The sequence below is a fragment of the Python bivittatus genome, unplaced genomic scaffold (genome assembly GCF_059951505.1).
Source record: "Python bivittatus isolate LINGU-HERP-01145 unplaced genomic scaffold, Pbiv_v1 ctg000590_np1212, whole genome shotgun sequence".
In the NCBI taxonomy this organism is placed as follows: Eukaryota; Metazoa; Chordata; class Lepidosauria; order Squamata; family Pythonidae; genus Python; species Python bivittatus.
In genome coordinates, this window is record NW_028277086.1 from 25,766,479 (window position 1) to 25,789,506 (window position 23,028).

Here is a 23,028-nt window from a genome sequence, read left to right on the forward strand (position 1 = left end):
CAGGCATTAAAATCTCTTTAAACTCTTTATAAAATTCCCCTGATAATCCATCAAGGCCAGGAGATTTTCCATTTTGAATAGTATTGAAAACGTCAGAGATTTCTAAAATAGAAAAAGATTCCATAAATAGTTTTTCTTCTGGAGCCAATCCTGGGAATATTAATATATTTAAAAATTGATTAATTTTTATTGGTGATGGATTATTCGAAGAATATAATTGTTGAAAAAAAATTAAATTGTTCACTTATACGTTTGGTTTGGGCACTATTTGACCATTGCTATTTTTAATTGCACTTTTTTTTCCTCAGCTTTTTTCAATTTGTTCGCCAATACTCTAGGATTTTTATTGTTGTGTTAATAATACCTTTGCTTAACAAAAATGGTTTAGTATTAGTGCACCCAATCTAATACCCTCCCAAGAGAAGCTTGCATGGTCTCATCACTTTGGTCAAGCAAATATTTGAGGAGAAGTTTTAGGTTCCTCACTGATAAAATTTCCAACTCTTATTTACCACCATTATATCCCATCTTCCTTTTAATGATCTCAGGTGCCTACAAGTTTGTCATGTTCCTGTTGTTATTTTGACCTGGGAACAACTTTGTAAGATTAGTTAGGCCATACATTCATGGTAAGACTGAAGTCATCAGTGATCTGCATTACTTATTTAGGGATTTAAATAAGTATCTTGTTCTACTGTAGTTAGATTTCCTAATTGCTATGTTAAGTTATTTAATATTTTTGTAGGGTTTCTCTTTACTTTATTACTTCATAATTGTATGATTTTTTTAGCCAATTTAAGGTTCTATTTGTTAAAACAAAAATTAAGTCTTAAAAATCTCTTAAGTAATCTGAGCAACTCCATTTTACTTTGGTATTCAAATGCAGGCATTTACATACTGTTTTTCTCAATTTACAGGTATGATCCGCGAATAAAAAGAAGATAATTGTACCTTGAACTGCTTGCTAATAATAAACTGCAGTATCAAAGAGTTGCTTTATAATCAACTATATCTGCTGAAAATGTGACTTTTAAAAAATAATACTTCTGTTTATAAGAAACAGAACTTGAGACTAGTTCCAGTTAGTGATGGATCCAAAAACTAGCCAATTTTCTGGTAGGTTTTGAAATGTTAACTCAGAGGAAAATATTAAAAATCTCAGTCAGAAAAGGAGAGGAATGTAAGCTTCCTGCATTCACATAATATTTCAAGCCTCCTCCAACCTGGTTACTGTTTATTGCAATTCTTCCGCCCGCATTTTTGGCTCCATGACTGATCCAAGGAATTGTGGGAAATGTAGTTTTCCCAGCATAGAAAACCCATTGAATGGCACTGAGAACCTGGCATTTCAGCACACTTTTCTTTAAATACACAATTGCAGCACATGCCGCAAACTAGAGGACCAGGGAGGACACCTTTTTCTCCTGCCATGCTGCTGTTCTTGGAGTAGCTAGAAAATGTAGTGAAAGAGAGACACAGGAAGAGGCAGGTGACTTTGAAAGGATTGCCTATAGGATTGTGGGAGCAAGATATCGCACTGATGTCAGAGATACATCAGAACAATCTTGGAACTGGGCTTGAAAGTAGCAAAGTTTTGTTTTGGGTTTTTGCTGAATAGGAGTTTGCCCATTGTTAGTTATAGAACCTAAGTTTTATGCCTTTAGAATTCCTTTTCAAGCCACACTTTAGGAATTTTACTATGAAAGCTTTTGTTTTTATAAAAAGAAATGGAGACATCACATTTTTAAAAGTCAATTTAAAAGTTTTTTTTTAATTTATGCATTGCAGCTATTTCCATTTATAAAAGATGGCCCTTTTAATAAGTCACACTTTATTAGTCTGTAAGTCAAATATTGTCCTTGTAATTTAGCTCCCTTAATCAGTTCTAAGAATGAGATCCCGATTGGGGAATTGGAAGAAATAGGGTGTGCTCCAAATTCCTTAACTTGTGGGCTTTCAGGGAGTTTCTGCCTATAAACAGATGCTTCAGGCTCAAATATGTTATAAAAGAGATGCTTTTCCTCCACTGTATTATATCCATGTTTTAACTTTAGGAGACCTCACTGTCAACTTGAATCACTCAGTATAGATTTGCACTACATATTATGCTGGATAAATGAATATTCTATTGGTTTAGCTGAGTTATTTGCAACTGGAGAGTCATACTGAGAAGCAGCCATTTGTGTAATGTAACCAATAATGTTTTCTGTGAGGAAATGTACTTTTTTTCCAAAAATGTCCTGTTTAGATTGTTTTCTGACCTAAAGAATTAAAAAAAAAATCATTTTCAGGTGTTAGTGACTTCTCCTTAAAATAAATCATCCTCTGAATCCTGGTAATAATGAGCAAATGCTAAAGCAAAGGCTGAGAAACCCTCCATTGCTTTCAGCTCAGCAGTTGTTTGATATGCAGAAAATTCAGCAATATGGTAAAGGTAGAACCGGACATCTAATGATTGTACGTTACTTTAAAACAGCACCAACCTGAAGGGGTGAACTAATGAGGTAGCAATACAAAATGTTAATCAATTTCCTGAGGATATGAGGACCTTCCCTGGGCGGGTAGTTATAATTCAGTTGATTTTCCAAGCATCTCTCCCTTTCGTCCCCCCTGATCATTTGAGATCATTGTTCTCATCTGTTCTCCGCTACATTTTTCCAATCTCTGCAGACTCAACAATATTTATTTAACATGTGTTGGGAATATGAATGTCTAAAACCCTATGTACAAAAACCATGGACTCTTGAAACTGCTGGATACATATTATATTCCATTAGTTGAGACTCACATTTTCCCCCAGATTCCTCAATTATTCCTTTAAAATAGCTATAAGAAAATGGGTGCTATTTTACACTGATACCCTACGCTTGAGTCAGAAAATAAAGATAAATTAAAAGACACCTCAATGCAGAAAAGTAGGGACTGAACCAGCTGTAACGCAGGCAGGCACTCTTGCTGCAGTGGGGACAGCTCTAAGAGAAGGTAAGCCCCAAATTGCTGGTTTCTTAGGGAAGTGATGGTGTGACCCTGTTTGGTCCTTCCCGCTAACTGCAACTTGCTAAGATGGCTGTGGGTTGACCCTTCTGAAAGAGGCTAGGTTTAATGAACCAGCTTTCTAGCAGAGTTAATAGTGGCCCGGTTTTCCTGTCCCTCCTTTGCTACCACAGCCCGATACAATAGGTTGCTGAATGTCCAGTATTCTCTTCTAATGGGCTTCCTCTCAAACAAGATCTTTTTTACAGCTACTTTTATTTTTAATTTATTCTGACCATTGGGTAAATGCTGATGAAATTTTAATGATAATTTTTTGGGGGCAGGGGGAGAAGGAAGAAGCGCAAGTGCCTTGGAAGTGGAGAGAATCTTTATACCACCAGCTACAAGCTGAGAGTACTGTAAGTTCATTGATACTATACGCAAATAACTTCCAGGTTTCTTGGATATACACAACAGCAGTTGAACAGTTTAATTATTAATGTAAAATTTCTCAGATCAAAATTATCAGCAAGTAAGAAAATGGAAAAATATCCTTTTCTAGTGAAAGGCAAAGCTTTTGAATCTATTGCCTGTTGATTTCTTTTTTATTGGTGGTGTTCATGCGACACATTGGGCCATGATTACTGAGTTCTTGGCTGGGTTCACGCAACACATTGTGCTACAAACCACGTATTGTCTTAATGTGTTGTGAGATTGTTGTATCGCCTTTTCAGCAAAGATTAGCAGGTAAGTCAAATACATCCAACTGCTGGCGTGTATACTCTATCCTTTCAGAATATTTTTATATCCTGTACAGCTCACGCTCGCTCTCTCTCTCTCTCTCTCTCTCACACACACACGCACACACACACACTTGCTGAAGTAACTCTAGGCTGCTTACTTGTTAAGATTAAAAAAACCTCATAGAATAATAAAGTAAGAAGCAGTACTAATACAAAGTCACACACTGGGACATCTGTTTTCCCAGGTACTACGTATGCATTTTTTAATGCAATAAAACATAAAACTATTCATACAATCGTATGGCTGGAAGGGACCTCAAAGGTCATCTAATCCAGCCTCTTGTTTGGTGCAGGATCAAGATAAACTCCTAAGTGGAGCTGTGACCTTCTACCTGACTGTTTCTACAGCTCTCATGCTGAGGGAGTGAATTGGCTCTCGGTGTTTTCCTTGCCTATGTGAAATGCAGAGATGGAGGTCAGGCAGAAAGGGCAGCACAGATGAGAGGAAAGACTGAACTGGGCATCCCCTGAGAAGGCTTCAGGGAGAGAGTGCCTTTTCCCCTTCATTGCCATCCCAAACGGGGGCTGTTGCCATGTTTAATTTCAAAGTAACTGTGGACAGTTTCAGACAGAATGTACTTAAAGTTTTGAAGAAAGAATGCTATCAAATACATAGTTGAACTCAGTGGTCAAGATGGCTTCATTCCTTAAAATTATATTGAAAGGGAACCACATCTCTGGTTTTTTGGGACAGATGCCTTGAGCAAAAGTTGAAATGTTGGGTAAATGGAGATATCATGGTTCTTTCCTTGTCAGGGAGAGTGGGAATACTCCTGGAGATTTCTCCCTCTTAATCAAATTCAAAAATTCTGTGTAGCATCTAAAGATGGTTCTAGATGGTTCTGGCAAGTATTTCCTCTAGGTGATAAAGTTCATTTCTCTGTATGAGTTGGTAGACTCACAGATCAACCTTTGTCTCCAAGAATCAACAGATATCCCTCCAAGATGTTGAGCAAGTGCCTCAGCAGGGCACACGTATACAAGCTCTTTTGATTTCAACTCTTGGGAGGAGAGAGAGCTCAGTTTCCATTGTGGAGATTTTATCTAGGTCCTTGACAATTCTGACCCCAACAGGAAGGAGGGCATGTTTCCACACAACTACGTAACCTCAGTGAACCAGAACATCTAGAACAAATTACTACCTGCCTCTTATCCTTCTAAAACTCCAGAACCTTTGGATGTCATTCCCATTGCAAAATATAAGCAGGACTCGGGCAAAATTTAAGTTAGCTTTAATTTAAATTCATACTGAAATATAAATACAATTTGCATTATTTTCCATTGATTAGTTTCCCTGCTTACATCATCTTAAAAAAAAAAAAAATTAACAGCAACTTTTGCAGAGGCTTAGGAGGAAATACACGTTGTACATACCTGCATTCTACTTCCTGCCAAACTTAATTTGTCAGATTATTCCAAAAAAAAAATCAAGCCCCAATATCAAAAGAAAATCATTCATTTGCCTAATCCATCAGCACAAAATTCCTTGCAAAAATGACTAAAGAAGGTGAACTTTATGAATTATAGATGACAGTAGTTCTCTGCCCATTTACGGGGAAAACATTTGTTTGAAAAGAGTCCCATAGCAGTTTCCCACATATTAGAATTGGTTCTTGGGTACCAACAGAAGTTATTGGAACAAACATTTATCTTAACCTCAGTAAGCCTACTTATTGTTTAAACTATTCATACAATTGTATTTACTGGCATCTAAGGAGCTTCTTTTGTGAAATGACTAATCTCTTTAACTTCATAAAGAGTAGTTTGGTTTTACCCATAGCATATTCATCTTCAGTTTCGTTACCTATATTATAGTTGAAAGTCTTGTAATAAGTTGATCTAAATAAAAGCTTTGTGAAGTATGTGTGTGTGTGTGTGTGTGTGTATGTATGTTTTTACATTGGAATTGACCTTATCCCATAATCATAGTTGCCCTAGCCCAACTAGAAAACTCTTGGCCTGGCCCAACACTAGGTTCACCTTCACCTGGCACGATTGATCACTCACACAGAGTTGAAAGTGGAATCTAAAAACACTTTATTCCTGCACAGGAGCGAAAAGGTACACTTGAGACTCAAATCCAGATTGAGTGGCCCTGACTGAATCAAGCACCATCCCTTTATTCACTTAACAAAGAAGTTCACTACAATTGGTTAACAATCTGCATATCATTACACACGTGTGTTAGTTAAGCATCCCATAATAAGTGTTTATTTAATTAATTTTTACCTCATTGTAGTATTAGTTCTCCTCCTTTGGATGGAGATTTTACTACTGCAATTAAGCAAGGGTGCCAAAAGTTCATCTTTTGCCAAGGACCTCTCCCCCTGTCCTTCATTATCCAGTTGGATCTAGTTCAGGAGCCCAGTCCTTCAGATGGTCAGCCCTTAGCTAGCAGTTTCCTGTGAGAACTGTTTGTACCAGGGTAATCTATTTCCTCAAAGACCATCCTCTGTGTTAAAGGTGAACTTCTATTACTTGAAGGCTAAATTACTTGAAGGCTAATTTCCAACTTTTTACTACATAGAGGCCCGTTACTCAAAAACTCATTTTTGCCTTTTGGTCATCAACAGAATGATTATTTCCAGGTATCGACCCAGTCCAATGGAACAAAATGACTTTTCTTGTCTTTCTAGATATCTATTACACAAATCTAAAACTCCAGCCACATCAGAGGAACTGTACCCACTAATAAAAGAGTGGGATATTCCACCTTGTTATAGCTCAAGCAAACTGGATACTCTACTCTTCAAATACTACACGCTGTATATTAGTTTATTTTAAAAAATTATGTTAAAAAAATAATAGCATAACATAATCATTGCTTGAGGAAAGTAACTAACCTTTCTTTCCACTGTTCTCTGATCTGTGTAGTTTAATGATGTCATTTTCTCCTTCAGGCATAATTGAGTCTCTAGACACACATGTAACATTTATTATTGCAGTTTAAATTAATGCATCAGGATTGCCTCTAAGGAATTAACTGCAGTTAGAATAAAGAACATCACTTTTCAAAGCCATATCTTTCCAAAAATACTATATACAATTAACAGTTTTTAAAATCAATTTAATTTTCATTTATGTCAAATCACCATACAAATTCTTGGCCCAGGTTCAGCAAGTAAAAAAAAAAAAGTCTAGTTTCAATATTTCTTCAAAATCGTATTCAATTCGTATTGAAAAATCATTAATAGCTTAATGAATTTCAGTTATGTAATTTTATAGGGAAACACCTTAAAAAGGGGAAACAGTTTATTATTAGTGCATGCTCAACATTCAGGACTCAAGGCTTCCAATGTAAGAGATTAACGAAGCTCATGCGATAGCTCTTTCAATTTGTTAAATGTGTTGCAAAACAACTGACATTGTAATAAGCAGATGTTCTCCCCCCGCCCCGCCCATACTTGTATGTTAACATCTTCATTTCCTTTACAACATCATAAAGTCCTGCTCTGCCTGAGCAGAAATGCACAACGGGCATGTCAGCCACAACGTAATACTAACATTACACACAAATGGGGGGTTCACACATCATGGTAAGCTTAGCTGTAAGGTTGCTTTAAATGTAGACATGCCTGCTTGCATATCCTGGTTCTGCCTGCAAGAGCAAGTAACTAAAATGTTTACACTTTGACTAGCACTGCAGAGAGTGCAAATGTGGGAAGCCATTAACAATCTAAAACTTGGTTTTCTGGTTTCTGCTAGGCAGGCAAAATATATTTCTATATTCGCATCAAATTCAACTTGATTAACCAAGCAAACCATGAGTGGCCTTTCAGCTACGCACACTATCAGGCAAGCCACTGTATGCATTTTTTCCTCAGCTATGTACAGCTTCACATGACATCCAAATGGTTAAAATCATGCCAACAATACTGGGACATTTTGCAGATTCTTGCAAATTTCATTTGCTAGCAGTTTATCCTCCTCCTCCAGGCCCTTACCTAGATTGCAGGCATTTCTGTCTCAACCCTTAACCGGGCGTTTGCTGTTCCTTTGGGAGGAGCAAGGATTGATCTCAAAAATTTTGTTTGCACTGTTTCCAAACCACCCCAAGGTATTTAAATGGAGTAACTTGCTCTAACCTGTGCCCTTCTACTCTCCAGGATTGTTGGGTGGCTCTCTTAGCAAAGACCAGCATTTTGGATTTATCAAAATTAAGAACCAGGCGATTTTGTCTGCAGTACCAAAATATTGCTGCTATTGCTCTTTTCAGCTCTATAGAGGTTTGGGAAATTATGGCAGCAGCATCAGCATAGAAGAGTATAGGGATTTTGCGCCCTGCTAGTTTAGATGTGTGGAAATCTGGATTATGAAGAAGGTCCACCATTGAATTGATGTACAAGTTGAAAGGAGAAGGGGCAAGAATTCATCCCTGTCACGCTCCTTTCTGAACATTTACTGTGCCAGAGAGGGACCCCTGGGGCTTGCACCTCACTCTTAAGGTGGTGTTGGAGTATGATTTCTGAATCAGAAAGAGGAGATGCCTGTCAATAGTTGTATTTTTTAATTTTTCCTAAAGGGCATTCCTCAAAATTGAGTCAAAGGCATGTTTAAAATCTAGAAAGGCCACAAAGAGGGAGGATTTCTTTTTATGAGTGTATTTTTGTGAAAGGTTGTGAAGCACCAAAATGCAATCCAGGTAAGGGCTTGGAGGAGAATGATAAACTATTGGCTGAAAATCCAGTTCTCCCCAGTTGGACTGACCCCTCTAGTTTTAATAGACAATTTTCCTTCTTCCTGGAAACACGCTGTAGAATAGAAGTTGGCATTATATGGACTTTCTGTACCATTCCTAATTTCTTCAGGATATCACCAAGCCAACAACTGCTCACTCAAGGGATATGGAGTTTCAGACTGAAGTTAATAGGCTGCCCCAACATGGCAGAAATTGGATTAATAAGGGCACTTGGGAACTAGCAAGCTACCTATAAAATCTAACTTTCCCCAAGATGAGGACAGCATTTTTCAAAGCCAGACATAACATCTTACCATCCGCACTGCTGCAAGGCAGATACTCCAAAATCCCATTAACTGAGCATACATTCCCATGTCCATGTGGTGACAAGATAGAAATCATTTTACAAGTATTATTACATTGTAAATTCTACAGGGATATCAAGTCTACTTATATTCTGCCCCTAATATGTAAATTTCCAGGGTAACATTTCTTTCTTTGATTTGCTACTATGTATGATTGTAAGAAGAGGGTTTATTTATTTATAAAATATATATAGCCGCCCATCTCATGAATGTGACTCTGGGCGGTGTACAATAAAACAAAACAATTAAAACAAGTCTTAAATTAAAACATGAAATGGGCAGCTATATAAGTTTTAAACCAATAAAAAACAATTAAACATCAATATAAATAAGACCATTGGAGAATGCACCAAAATATCACACATAATACAGCCATCTCGCAGGTTGATTTCATGGATCCCTAAACCTATTATAAATGTATAACACCTATCAGTACTTGATTTTGATACTTAGGTCCTAAACTTCTAATTAATAACTAAAAATTAACTTCTAGTTAATTTCTATTCCAACAGTGCCAAATCCTATGGGGAAAAAGCCACAAATTCTGTGGTTCTTTTTCTGACTTTACTGAGCATAATAGAGGAATAGAGATTTCTGGATTGTACCACTGGATTCTGAAGTGCTTAATCTTAATGCTACTTATAAGAGTATTAAAAAATAAACCTAGATCCCATGCATGGCTGGTTTTAAGGCTTCCCCATCCCTGAACTCTATCTGGCTTTTTCAAGATACCATAATGGCATGAACTCTGAACCTTTTTTCCAAATTATCTGGGCATAAAACTACAATAACAAATAACCTCAACCTAAGAGAATTGGAAATTAATTCCTATACTTTCCATTGAATATTGGATTTGGTTGACTCCACAAGCTTTTTGTAGCAAGTTGAGGGTAGCACACTAAAAGGCATGAAAGGTGTCTTAGGTACCTGCAAGGATTAAGGCACCTGTTTTGTCCCTATAACAGACTAAAAGTACCCAAACTCAAAGTCTGAATTTCCCCCCACCAGCTTGGGGGGGGGGGAGGGCATTGTGTTAAAAAGGATATTTTCCCTACATGTCAAATTGCATGAAAATGTTGAAGAGTGTTTGCAAACAAGCACTTTGATGAGTTAAATGCTACTCTGGATTATGTTCATTACATAATAATCCAACAACAACAAAAAAACAGTAATTCAGGGAGGCCCCTCATACTCAGAGTATGAACAATGGTTTGTACTTTATTGTAAATGGTAATCAAACAAAGCAACACAACCACATTCAAATCCAGTTGTTGCTTCCAACCAAATTGATACACAGTTCTACTAAACTAAAAGTTTCTGCACTAACAAAGTATTTAGAAAAGATAATATTTAGAAAACTGCAAGTGCATAGTAATTATCCAGATAGATTTGGGCAGATAATATTCCTTAAATTTTTGTAGGTACTTGGTTACTTTTAGAAAAATGTTTGTTACTCCTAATTTGCTATTTAAATGATCCTGATTTAAAAAGCCAACTGCTGATTTGAAGGGGCCCTCTTTAAAAATAATAAAATAGCTTAGTAAACCTTGATGCAGTCTCTTTATTGCAGAGTTGCCTCTTTGTCTTACAATTAATTTAACTTGTGTGCCTCTGAGGCTGCTAACCTGAGTTTACAACAGTTCTGATTCAAACTGATAGAGACAAAGTGCAGAAGCCAGAGGGTGAGTTTAAAAGAGTCCACGTAAGAGAAGGAAGAGACAGATCTTTTGATGCCATGCTTTTATTTTAAAATTATTGGCAACCCTGAAGTTCATCCCTCCAATTAAAAATAGGCAGACTTTAAATGTTGGACATTCATTTAATCCCACACGCAATTTAATCCAGAATTACTGTGTTACATACTCCATAATATACATAAGGGAAAAGCAAATTAAAAGTAAATGCCTTTCATTCTTGCCAACTTTTATATTTATAGAAATTGGTTAGCAATCCGAGTTCCATATATTTAGTACATTAGCAGTAAATTACATGTTGTTCTCTTTTTTTCACCCATCTTACCTAATAGTATGCATCCCAGGTTTAAGGTGGGGTGGGGAGGCAGGACTGACAAAACATTGAAGGGAAGACTAGGAAAATAATCTGCTATACATGCATCTTGATGTCCATGGGGATTGCAACCAATGTACATATTCAAAGTTTAGGATGCTAAAAAATAAGCATAATTCATAAAAATTAAATACAAAGGGAACCACAAGTTACCCTTGTGGTTTCTATAGCAATAGCTCCCATAATTAACAAGCTATTTTACCTCAGAACTGTGGATATATTGTAATGGAAACTATAATAAAATATGGGCAAGTTCACCTCATCTACACATGCTTCTCTGGAGCACGACTTCTGTGTGAAATGTCAGATTTAGCTGGATTGTACTGCATATATTTGATTAATGATTGGTGCCTTCATCAGACTCAAGCACTAATTCTGATTCAGATGTAAGAGATTAGGCACATCTCTAATTTGTAGCTCCTTGAGATTCACAATACGCAACTTTCTCATGTTGGCTTTATAAAATCTTTGTTGCAAATAACTGGCGGAACAGTTGCCTTAAACTGTGTTAAGGAGAAAATTCTATTCTTAAATACTCATCTAGTTTTGTATAGCAAAACAGTTAGCTTATGAGTAAAAACTTTTTCTATATATACATACATATATATATATATATATATATTTCTAAGCTTTGAAACCAAAGCAAATTGGCATGCATTGTTATCCATTACAGTTGCCTTAATTGGAAGCAATTCCAGAAAAACTTTTTTTTTTGCATTTTGCAAGGCTGCAATACTGTTGTAGCATCTTCCTCTATGAGGCAATGCAAGCACAAAAAACTGGTATGTATAACAAAACCAAGACTATCACTTAGTTATTAATGGATCAATTATTAGCATATGCCTGCAGCTCCTCAGATTATGTCTATGTCTATTTGCTTTAGGAGACTCCATCTGCATCTCTTTCAACTATAAATTGATGTTTCTTCTGCTTTGCAACTAAATGCCGTGTAATTCCCAGTGCTCCTCCTTTTAAAAAGCGTACAAAATTGTCTCCAACCAGTGGACCAAGTGCAAAAAGATTGGGTTCCTTTATACACTCATATGTATATGGATCAATTTCAATAGGGTTGCCCTTGCAAGTAATTGGTTCATTTGGATTATGGCATATGCTCTGGCCTTGGTCCTTTAAAAAACATAAGTTAGGATGAGAACCTATTAAAACTACAGCTAAAGAGAATTTTACGATCTTCTTTAATCCCGAAGTACTCTGTAGGATACACTTCATATCGGGCTGAAAAGAAAGTATTTGATGTTCAGGGAAACTGGTATATGCAGGATGCAAATTGTTATCCAGAGAAACTGACTGAGTACACATCATATGGTAGACTTTATGGTATTCTGGGTAAAGTTTTTTCGGTAACTGTTTGAAAATTAAACTTGGGTCAGTGACCCTCCTACGGAATGCATGAATAATAGGTACACTGTTATTATAAGCACACAGAACTGCATCTGCTGCTGTGAGTCCACCACCTATAATTAAAACTGGATCTGTTTTTCCATGTAATATTCCTTTATCTATGGCAGCTCCAAAATCAGATAGGGTGTGGAGCACAAAAGGAAAGTCTTCTCCTTCAACTCGTAGTCGGCCAGGAGCATCAAAAGTTCCAGTGGCGAGAGCCACATTCTCAGCAAACAAACAGAATGGCATATGAGAACCATCTGCTGATCTCTGATAACCTCTAATTTCCCAGTTTCTCTTGATCGGTGTAGTCTGCCCACCCTGTTCTTCCATTGGCAAAGGGCTTTCACCTTCACAGTCCTGGTCACGATAAAACTTTGACACTGATGTTATATAAGTATTTTCTCTGAAGTTTTTCTGTAAGCCCATGATTTTAACATAGTGCTTGTAATAATTTGCAACTTCCTCTGGCAGAACTCTGTCACACTTTATATTTCTGAAAGAAGATCAGATCAGGAAATTATTTGCATTTAATTGTTACATTTAAAGTATACAATCACAACAGAAACATCTCTCAGCTCCAAATATGATTATACTATCTCTTGAATATTGGATTCCTAAGCAAAAAAAAAAAAAGGGGGGGGGACTTGTTATTCTGTTTTATTTTCAGTAAAATAACACATTTTGTTTTTTTACTATCTGAACATTTTCCACTACCAAGCTGGAAACCTACAACATGATCTCTACACCCAAGCATCAGCTCTTCCTTTCTACAACAATCACTATAAAAATGTTACCATGCTCACCTTCGTTTAGTTGCAGCCCAATCTTTAAATGCATATCCAGGTAATTCCATCCAGTTTCCAAAGCTGATGGTGAGCATAGAACCTTCCATAGACTATGGGGAAATAAAATCATGACTATAGTCAAAATACAGTCTTACCTTTCTATAGCAATAGTATTAAATTTTGAAGATTAATTTTAAAACAAACCAAAATTTATACCATGCATCATGTCCCAAAAGCCAATGAATTTATATTATTTGCTTGGCAGGTTTCCACAGTGACTCTTATTGAAAACGTAATACTTATTCACAGTTTCTCATGATGATATTTAGAATAAAATGAAGTCCGAGCTTCCAAATTCTGCTGCTGATATGGAAACTCTCAATAATCCAGAGGATCACATTGCAAGCTACATTAGACAATGTCGTCAGAGAAAAAAGATACCACCTTTTGACATATCCTGCATTTCATCATGTTTTTAGCCTGGTATGACTCATTTTGCCATTTTCTTAGTCCCTGTTTAGTATGTTATTATGAATGTCCTCAACTGATAATATTCAGTGATAACTGTTTGTGATAAAATAAGGACAACAGTAGGTTTTACTAAATGTTGCTTAGTAGCTAATTGGTACAAGTAACAAAAATTAGTATGGAGACTGAGTACAGTCCCATACTCCAAGCCTGGGAAATGAGGACAGAGAATATGTTAAACAAACAACTAAGCAATTAGGTCTATTATTTTTACGGTTCATTAAAAATACTGGATTATTCACGGGATGCTGTACATCAGGGGTGTCAAACTCAATTGCACAGGGGGCCAAAATCCAAAACACACTTTAGGTCGCGGGCCGAACAGGATAAACATTTATTGAACACACTAAAACTAAACTTTTAAAACTTTAAAACTTTTAAAACTTTAAAACTTTTAAAACTTAACTTTTTTGAACATAAATATGAATAAAAACAGACAGGAATATTATTCCAGAATAAATCAACTCAAACCTTAAATAACTTATGATATTTTGCTCCCCAAAATATATCCTGTCTAAATTATACAAGTTAAAAATAAACGTTAAAAGAACAAACATTCAAATTTCTTTACTCTTATGTCATTTTATATAAAAAATAAACTTAAATTTTAAATATCCCAAAAGATTTTGCTCTCCATAAAAATGTATCCTGTTAAAATTATACAAATTCAAAATATGAACATGCTGCATAACAAAGCCTGGAAATATAAATAAAATTTGTGCTTTTCAGCAATAACAAATCAAATTCAGTTGTCTTTGCTCTTATGTCATTTTATCGGAGCTGGACGCCTGGCATCTTTTTTTGGCAACAAGTTCGTTTATATTTGGTGTGAGGTTCTGTGTTGTGGAGATTCTCAGGATGGACTGCAGGTGCTCATCAGTGAGACGACTCCTGTGTGCTGTTTTGTTAATCTTCATCACTGAGAAGAGCTTCTCACACAGATATGTGCTACCAAACATGCACAAGGTTCGAGCCGCATGTAGACGGAGCTGGGGCATTTCTGTGGGAATGGAGGGAATAAACTGTGCGGGCCATGCAGTGTCGTACTTTGCCTTCAGTGTACCATTACACTGCAGCTCAGTCAGCTCCATCTGAATCTGTACAGGTGCGGCTTCCACATTGACGGCAAATGGGTTGCGAAGCAACTCAAAATTCTTTTTTTGTACTTCAAAGTCACCAAAGCGCCGTGCGAACTCAGTGCGCAGTGCGCTCAGTTTATCAGCAAAGTGCGTATTTGGGAACACCGTTGTGCCGACTTGGTTCAACATTACTTGGCAACAGGGAAAGTGGGGCAAGTTGCACTGGTGCATTTGTGTCTCCCATAAAAGCAGCTTCACTTGAAATGCCTTCACTGCGTCATACATGTCAGTGATCATGCGGTCACGTCCCTGGAGCTGGAGGTTTAAGGCGTTGAGATGAGCTGTTATGTCAACCAGAAATGCCAACTCGCATTTCCACTTTTCATCCCTAAAATTAGTGGAGTCTTTTCCTTTACTGTCCATGAACTGACAGATTTCGTTGCTGAGCTCAAAAACTCTGTTGAGAACTTTTCCCCGACTTAGCCAACGCACCTCTGTATGATAAGGAATGTCAGCAAACTCTGAATCTATCTCCCGCATAAAGGACTGAAATTGCCAGTGATTTAAACCTTTAGCTCGGATAAAGTTTACAGTTTGTGTTACAGTGCTCATTACATTGTCCATCTTCAGGACTTTGCCACATAGTGCTTCCTGGTGTATGATGCAGTGATATGCCGTTAACTCACCAGTACAGTTCTCCTCCTGCATCTTTACTCGCATCCTTCCCACTAGTCCACTTTTTTCACCACACATAGATGGTGTTCCATCAGTTGTAAGTGCAATAAGTTTGTCCCAGGGCAGTTTCATGTCGGTTATACTTTGACATACATTTTCAAAAATGTCTTTTCCAGTCGTTGTCCCGTGCATCGATTTAATGTCCATTATTTCCTCTGTAACGCGCAAATTGGAGTCCACTCCACGGATGAAGATGGCCAGCTGTGCAGTATCAGTCATGTCAGTACTTTCATCCACAGCAAGAGAGTATGCAATAAAGTCTTTGCTTCTTTCACTCAACTGTGTTCTTAAATCAGTGGCCATCTCACAAACTCGATCAGCAATCGTATTTCTACTCAGGCTTACATTTGCCAGCATCTGCTTTTTGTCTGGACATAAGACGTCAAACACCTTGATCATGCAGCTCTTCAGAAATTCTCCCTCAGTAAATGGCCTGGCTGATTTGGCGATCTCTGCCACGATAAAACTTGCTTTCACAGCAGCTTCACTTTGTGATTTTGCACGGGTAAAAAACGTCTGCTGAAGTGTCAGATTCTTCTTTAACTCTTCTGTATCTTCTGCTCTGCATTCAGGTCTTTCAGGTTATCCTGATGTTTTGTCTCATAGTGCCGTCTTAGATTAAATTCTTTAATTAGTGCCGTCTTTAATTAAATTCTTTAATTGTGGAGCCACATTAGCTCCACAAATGAGACACACGGGTTTACCAGCAATGTCAGTAAACATATACTCAGCCTCCCATCGGTTTTTAAAGGCTCTGTTTTCAGAATCAACTTTTCTCTTCGGCATCGTGAGGGCTAGCTTCGCAATAACTTGCAGCATCATAAGTTAGACTTGATTAACGCGGGAAGCGTTTGGCAAGGCAGCTGAAGCGCTGCATTATGGGATCTGTAGTTTATTGTGTTACCAGCGCTTCATATCGCCGGGCCATTAATAACAATAATATATAAAATGATCTTGTGGGCCGGATATAATTACACGCCGGGCCGGATGTGGCCCGCAGGCCTTGAGTTTGACACATATGCTGTACATGATACAGCTCAAACAGGCATTTGCTATTGGAGCCACGACCAATCAGAAGTCCTGTATTATAAATACACATAGCTAATAAATTAAAGTTTTTCTTACATGCCAAGCGCCACCAGGTGGTCCTTTGCCAAGCACCATATGAGGAATGTAGTGATGTGGTTCACATTTCCACTGAAGAACTGGTGGGTATTTAAATCCAAAATCAGCATCAGGATGAAGCAATGTATCAAACAGAACTGCAACAGGATTTGAAGAGCGTCCTTCCAGGCCTTCAGCCAAGTACTCTAATTCCTGATTTGGAAAGATAAGATTTAAATGGCCATTCAACTTTTCCTCAGAGTAGAAAATGATGGGTAGTGAAAAGCCCTTTCACTTCCCTTGCACATCAGTTATATGAACCTACCATTTCTTTACTTCCTCTCTGCAAATTCTTATCAAGATGTTTGATTTGTACTTTGGTTTTAATTGGCTTGGAAGTTGGGGGGGGCATAAACCCAGAATATCTACAGGCCATAAAGTTGGAAAAGTTTTTCCTAAATGGTATAGGACTGATTAATTTGTGTTGGGTGTGAATTGTAATCAAGATTTAGCTGTATATATAGCCAAAGATGGATGGACAATGTCTCATTCATGTAATATAATTGAACAGTTTCTTTTCAGCAGCATTGGACAAGTTTATATCCATTTAATGACATCCTCATGTCTATGTCACACCATAAAGTAGTTTGCTGAGCCCTATTTAGTTCACATTAAATTAATAGGTCACAGGTTTATTAATCACCATTAGTCATGATACCTAAAATGTACCATTATTTTGGAAACAAATATTTTCCAAAATAATAGTACATTTTAGGGAAGTTTCCAGAAGCCATATATACTAATTCTGGAAGACTGATCTTTGGGAAATGTTTATGTATCTAATGCATGGTACATATCTGGTACCTTGTATATTCAAGTGCTATTTTACATTAACTGCAACAGTAGGAAAGAAAAAAACCTCTGCTTCTCTGCTTCTAGTAGTTTACAACAGAAATGAAATTGATTTTTTTGAGGCTAGATATATACTTCCCCCAAATATGACTTTTTTATTAAATTTTAAATGTATATTTCATAGATAAAATATGTGTTCTTTGATTAATAAGCATATAAGTACATTGAAAATAGGATTAGCACATACCTGATCAACAACAGAAAGATGAATAGCTTCTTTTAACTTATTATACAAAATAAGATTTGGATGTTCAGCTTCAGGAGATAAATATGGTCTATATCCAGACAACATGTAAGAGAGGCAAATTCCTGAAGGTCCATTACCTGTTTGTTTTTGAAAAAAAGTAACGTCTTTATTAAATCAAAATTAATGACCATATTACATCAAAATTAAACATCTTTAAGCCTGCTGACTTAGAAATAACTGCTTTTCATTTTCTACTAAAATTAGCAGGATTTGGGGATATTTATCTTAGACTGTCAGGCACAATTTTGTCAATGTCCTAGCGTTTTTTGGTCAATTATATTGACTCAATTCTGATGTCTGAACTAGATTTGTCCATAAATAATAATTGTAATCAATGCCAGCAACTATATAATGTTTTAGAGGTTTCTGAGCTGCAGGGACTAGTCCAGTTAGTCATTAGGAGTCAGCACTGACTTGAAGGCATCCCCCCTCAAAAAAACAGTGCTAGGAAGAAGAAAAAACATTTTTTCCATACATATTTGGATAAATACTTGGAATTTTCAAAAATTCAGACTTATCACTAAACTGGTATTCAACTTTAATATTTTAAACATTGTTTTAATGTTTTAAACCGCTATTTTCCATGATATTAGAAAAATATACAAGTGAGGAGCTGTTTTATAGTGAACTATCACTTTTATTATTTTGTATTTAATCATTAATTAGTAATTGATACTAATTAATAGTCCAACTAGGTCACATTTCCTAGCTCATATTTAAAAGCTAAGAAAGGTCAGACCAGCTTAATTCAAGCCAGCAGGAAATACTGGGTGTGTAAGCTAGACTGAAAATTAAAAAACAAAACAAAAAATGGTAGTGGCAAACCACTTCTATCTTGTTGCCAAGAACATGGACATCTCTATGTCACCAGGAATCACCTCTACAGTATACAATGTTTTATTAAGGATTTTGATTACAATAGTAAAAACTAATACAAACTAAACTTAAAGAGAATAGTAAGAAAGAATAAAAAGTGCAAGAAAAAAGAAAAAGAAAATAAAGAAAAAGATACAAAGAAGTGACTTCCAACCTTCATTACAACAAGTATAGACAAATTTAATAACTCTTCAGCCCCTATAAGACTACAGATATCTCTTCATCCCACATCCCATCCCTTATCTATAAGCAAATCCATAAAACCTCAACTTTTCAATCCTGGTGTCAGCAAGAAGTCCATAAAGCATTGCCAGAACTTTGAAAAAAGAAGTCTTATTTGAACCTTGATCAAATAAACCAACTTTATAGTCCTTCCTTTTACTTCTAACAGTCTTAATTGTTAGTTCATTCAAATATTGTTGTAGGCTTTGATTTTGCTTCAATTCTTCTTTATTCCATCGCACACTTCTTCAAGGGTTTAACAAGCCTTTTTTGTAGATCCAGTAAAAAAAGGTCAGGTCATTCTCTTGGTTTGTCATTTGTATTTCCCCTTTAAGTTTTAAAACTTCAGTCAATTTCTTTTGTATATCCAAAAAAGTTATTTTCCAAATCATTCTCTTGGGCCTTCATTTGTAGTTCCACTTTCGGTACTTCCTCTGTCTTGTCAGACAAAATTTGTTCCATACCTGTCATTCCCTCATTAACATCTTTTGGACATAATCTATCCATAGAATTTAGAACCCTAAAATCATAAAGTCATTTATCTTTTTTATGAGCCAAAATAGCCAAAATAATTCTGATTCCCATGAGAAGCTATTTATTTTTTATAGTTAATTCCAAAATCTTATAGTAAAAGTCAATATTCCAAATTTAACTGGACCCTTAATCTATTTGTAACTTTCTTAGATCAAAATCTTATTTAGCTTTTTGCTGTTTATTTCAAATTCTTTACGTTCTTAAGCTTGTAATTAATTTTTCTTTTGTTCAGAGTTGAAGATAAACTCACCCAATGAAGACTTTTCAAACCTGTCATTCCAAAGGTCTCTAATAGGTTTAAGATGATTAATAGGCAATTTCCAAAAGTGATTAGAAAGTGAGGCGTATGAACTTAGTGTCCTTTAAAAGACTCTGCCACAGTTGCAAATAAGATGGCAAACCCACGGAAGACCGCTGTCCCGTAGTCTCCTCACAAGGAGCAGCTGTCCAGAGCACATGTGGGCAATCTCCTGTCCTCTCCTTATCCAGAGAGGTTTGAAGAACTGGTCTACTCACCATTTCTTTGGTCTTTGCCATGGTAGTCAGCTCCGTTTTCGTGGAGATGTCTTCAGTTCACCAAGCTCCCCCCAGAAGTCCCACCAAGAATTAAGTTTTACATGAGAGTCTTAACTTACTAATTAGTAACAGTATTTGTCATTCCTTAAATTACTGACAGTCCAAATAACTTTTGCTTCCATATTAATGGAAGTATACTGAATTTCCTTAAGGGTCATTTGCAAAAAGAATCTTGGAAGTATTGTTCAGATATACAGCTTCTTCTCATGGAAAAGCTAACTAAAAATGAAAACAAAAATCCAAAGAGTTTTTTCCCTCCACACCTCACCATCAGGTCTTTCTATAGCTGACTGGAGCAGAGTAGAATATGTTTAAGATATTTCAAGAACTTATGTAACCTGTTAATAATGCCTATTCTTTCCTAAAGCATGTGAAAGTGGCTACTGACTGGAAATTAATAAAACATATACAGGTAGACCTTGCTTACTGACTGCCTTGTGCAGCGACCTTTTAAAGTTACAATGGTTCTGAAAAAAATACTTTACGGCCAAGGTGTACATTTACAACCTTCATAGCATCTGTCTCTCAGTCATGTGTTTGCCACTGCAATCATTCAATACACATCCTGTGCCTGACCCATTTTTTTTCCCCCACTCATAGAGTGGAGAGATTGGAGAGGAAGGGATTACAAGAGAGTAAGCAGACACACAGCTGGTGCTAGCACATTTATTTCAATGTGTATTCCCCATTGTGTGCCTGTTTACTCTCTTGTAAGCTCTCCCTCTCCAATGAATGTAAATACAAACATTAATTCCCTTCCTGCTAATTATCCCACAGCTGGGTAAGCATTCCAAAGGGTGGGGGACTGGGGAAAAAGGAAAGCTGAAGTAAAATTGTAAGCACAGTTGCGGTCACATGATTTTCCACTTAGCAACCATGTCACTTAGTGCCGAGTTGCTGGTCCCAGTTGTGGTCACTAAACGAGGACTACAGTATCTAAAGCCAATAGGGCAGAAAGTTGGCTACAGAGGGGCAATCTGAAATGAAGAAGTGTTGAATGGGGAAATAGTTAAATATACAACTTAATTCCATTCCAAATTCTGCACTGTAAAGCAGATTTCTAAAATCTAAAGAAAGGGATTGGCTGAGTTCAACTACATGGGTTAATATGTTTTTGTTGTTAATTCTTAAAAACCACTTTAGAAATTTTGAGCAGTTTATAGATGTTAAAAAGTATTATGACGTCAGTGCCTGCCCACAGTCTTACCATCTTATAGATACAATTCAAAAGGGAATGGTGCTAAGGGGTAATTAGGTCCCAAAGCTGGACTTGAAAATCAAAATATATACACTGGCAATTTCTAATCTACCATAAGGCATTATTTTTCCTTCCTTGGAAGAAATTATTTTAGCTCCAAAATCTTTTCCACTTATTTTTAAGCACTTGTTATGTAATTGTTTTTTATTTTGATAATGTATATATCTTTGTGTTCCCTTTTGTTCTTTTCTTTTCTGCTTATTATTATAAAATAAAGGGAAAAATAAATAAAAAGTCAACTTTTTATTTTATTTTATACAATTTAATAATGCAAATCCATTATTAGCTAAACATGGAACTTCTTTGAGAATAACTCACCGATTACTACTATGGGCAAAGTCAGTGTTGGGTCCACAGGAAGCGTAGTTTCTTGTAGTAATGGCATAGTTTTAGTGTTTGTCCCAAGATTGTCATCAAAATACTGCACTAAGGAATTCAAAAAGCATCCTTCCGTTTCTGGACTACTGTAATTTCTATTTAAAAGGAAATGAAACAAAACATTATTATAATACATCCTTCACTGTAAATACTTCATTTATGAGTTAGTTCATACTGATTTGTAAATATAGTATTTTAGCCACATCCATATAAAAAAGTTTATTTTTCCCAAGAGACATATGCACAGTATGGGTGACAGATTGCTGGGATTTTAGTTTTGCAACAAACTGGTTGATAATCGTTTTTAATATTAACATATTGAGTACCAGATTGTACATCTAAACATCTCTGAATGCAATCCTTACTTACAGGACTCTTTAGGACTTGTAAATAAATAAGATACCTTGCCTGGATCCACAAACAAAGAGAAGGGAGGGGGAGCGACTTCTCCTATTGACTCTGCTGTACCATTTCTCATCCAATGTGAGTGGTAACTATAATAGAAATGTGTGTGTGTGTTTGTTTTTAAGACATTCATATGTGTGTCTTCGAGGCTTAATTTTTTAAATGTATACGTTACACACACACGTTCGCGTGCGGAGAAAGGGGAAGTGACAGCATGAAATACGATTTGTCTTACACATTTTCAATCGATACACACACAGTCTCACAAACATACGATGTACGTTTCCGCTATTCGGAAAGGCGGCATTTCCGAGCGCGTGCAGCCGGGGCCGGCGCTCCTCCGCCTCAGCCGGCCATACCTCCACCATCCCCACGCCGGTCGGGCTTTCGTTGTGCTCGGCCGGCCTCCGCTAGGATGCTCCGGGGCGCCTCGCCTTCTCCCGCCTCAGATCCCTCGGCGCCAGCCAGCGCTTAGCGCCGGCAAGCCTCGCCGGGCTTCCTAATGCCGGCCGGCCAGCCGGCCGGCCTCGCGAGCCGGATGCTGGCTGCCCATCAGTTGCGGGCTCCCGCGGCTCAACGCCGAGGGAGGAGGAGCCGGAAACCGGTCTGCGCCCGGCGCCCCGCTTCATAGCAGGGGGCCCACCTGGGGCTCGAGGCGGTTACCTGAAGCGGCTGGTTAAGGAGCAGCGGCAGCACCACACCGTCATGAGGGACTAAGAGAAGGGGGCGGCGAGAGATGGAGATGCGGCGGCGGCCGCTGCGGTTGCCGCCGCCTCCGCCTCTTTCCTTCCTTCTGCTGCCGCCGCCGCCGCCGCGCTGGGGGCCGCTGTTGGCTGCCGCTCCCTCCTCCCTCCAGCATTTCGCCTCGCGAGCGGCGCTGGGCCAGAGGAGCGGGGCGGAGCCTCGCTCGGCCCAGGCGAGGTGGCGGGGGGGGGGGAAGGAGGGAGGCGCTGCCCTCTGGGCGGGAGGGGCGCGACACGACGTTGAGGGGGAGCGGGCAGGCGCCGCTGCTATCGGGCGCACCTGCGAAGGGTGGGAAGGCCGCGCAAAGGCTGCAGCGAGGCCCACCGTGAGGGCTGGAGGGCAGCGAGCAGTCGCG

General features: G+C 37.7%; 2 protein-coding genes and 1 pseudogene across 2 annotated transcripts in view; 2 read left to right on the forward strand and 1 right to left on the reverse strand.

Annotated features, from left to right (window-relative positions):
- Positions 1-4,239, forward strand: part of NBN (nibrin) — a 40,822-nt gene extending 36,583 nt beyond the window's left edge. Inside the window, exon 16 of the mRNA XM_007441279.4 lies at positions 918-4,239. Within this exon, the coding sequence (XP_007441341.2) occupies positions 918-945 (28 nt within the window). The 3' untranslated portion in view covers positions 946-4,239. The remainder of the gene's footprint in view (positions 1-917) is intronic.
- Positions 4,239-5,601, forward strand: LOC103053643 (growth factor receptor-bound protein 2 pseudogene; annotated as a pseudogene).
- Positions 5,602-10,594: 4,993 nt separating this feature from the next.
- Positions 10,595-22,793, reverse strand: OSGIN2 (oxidative stress induced growth inhibitor family member 2). The gene is made up of 6 exons (XM_088148698.1): positions 22,593-22,793; positions 21,465-21,619; positions 17,621-17,757; positions 16,543-16,734; positions 13,094-13,185; positions 10,595-12,783 (listed from the first exon to the last, which is right to left on the reverse strand). Exons 1-6 carry the CDS (start codon positions 22,634-22,636, stop codon positions 11,766-11,768), a joined length of 1,638 nt encoding a protein of 545 aa, XP_088004824.1. The 5' UTR covers positions 22,637-22,793; the 3' UTR covers positions 10,595-11,765.
- Positions 22,794-23,028: the final 235 nt, after the last annotated feature.